General features: G+C 45.0%; 1 protein-coding gene across 1 annotated transcript; it reads left to right on the forward strand.

Annotated features, from left to right (window-relative positions):
- Window positions 1-96: 96 nt before the first annotated feature.
- On the forward strand, window positions 97-1017 carry LOC111034404. Its single transcript, XM_022315625.1, has one exon. It carries the CDS (start codon window positions 97-99, stop codon window positions 1015-1017), a length of 921 nt encoding a protein of 306 aa, XP_022171317.1.
- Window positions 1018-1453: the final 436 nt, after the last annotated feature.

Below are 1453 nucleotides of genomic sequence, written 5' to 3' on the forward strand. Positions count from 1 at the left end.
GAAGAACTGCCTTCTGTCCATCATCTTAGTTCTGATGACATTGAAGCCGAACACTTTTACAAAACCACTACTACTCGGCTCGCATCTGGACGATTTATGGTGAGACTTCCATTCCGACAACCATCTCCTCAGCTTGGTGACTCAAAGACATTCGCTCTGCAACGGTTCAAGACTCTAGAACAACGACTGAGTAAAAATCCGGATCTTCGTCAACAATATGTTGAATTCATGCAGGACTACTTGTCTACTGGACACATGGAACTAATCCCTCCGTCAACCATTGACACTCCGCGTAACTATTACATTCCTCATCACTGCATATTGAGACCAGACAGTAAGACGACAAAACTTCGTGTCGTGTTCAATGCGTCTGCTCAAACAACCACGGGTAAATCACTCAATGAGAGCATGTACACTGGACCGAAACTCCAGCCAGACATTCGAATTGTATTGTTACGAGCCCGTCTAAGGAAGTATTTGTTTATTACAGATATAAAACAAATGTATCGGCAAATACTCGTCCATCCTGATGATAGAGATTATCAACGGATATTATGGCGATTTTCACCTACTTCGAAAATGGAAGAATATCGTCTCTGCACCGTGACATATGGCACCTCAGCAGCTCCATTCCAAGCTTTACGCACAATTCGTGAGTTGGCAAAAATTGATGGTGCTCGGTCGACCCGTGCTGCTGCAGTTCTGCTTAATGATACATTTGTTGACGATGTCCTCACTGGGGCCAATTCCGTACAAGAAGCCCTTGAATGTCAAAAGGAACTCATTCAACTGTGTTCGCGTGCACAATTCGAACTCCGCAAATGGGCAAGCAACTGCAGTGAACTCCTACATGCCGTTTCTGAGGACACTCGTGCAATGTCTCCGTTAGTGCTCTTTGACGCTAGTGAAGAGCCCGCCTTGAAGCTCCTTGGCCTCAACTGGGACCCAGCATCTGACACGTTTTTATTCAAAACCCATTTAATGGCAAAAGGTCCAACAAAACGCTCAATACTTTAAGACATTGCAAGGGTATTCGACCCATTAGGACTTTTATCACCGATCACTATGTTCACAAAACATCTAATGCAACGACTCTGGACTGATGGTATTGGTTGGGATGATCCTGTTTCTGGTGACATCGAACGGCTCTGGTCCCGATATCATTCTGAGCTTTATCAAATCACAGACCTCTCGATTCGTCGCCGATTAACTTACGACGATGCCTGCTCTATACAACTCCATGCGTTTTCTGACAGTTCAGAGAAAGGATATGCTGCTGCAGTCTATTTGAGAGTCGAGACCCCAACAACAGTGCAGTGTCATCTGGTTGCTGGAAAATCGAAAGTAGCTCCTTTGAAACGATGCACAATTCCAAGACTCGAATTGTGCGGAGCCGTTTTAGCGGCCAGGCTATTAAATTTTGTCATCAATACCTACGCCGGTCGTCTTAGAA

This window comes from Myzus persicae, unplaced genomic scaffold (assembly GCF_001856785.1).
Source record: "Myzus persicae strain clone G006 unplaced genomic scaffold, MPER_G0061.0, whole genome shotgun sequence".
In the NCBI taxonomy this organism is placed as follows: domain Eukaryota; kingdom Metazoa; phylum Arthropoda; class Insecta; order Hemiptera; family Aphididae; genus Myzus; species Myzus persicae.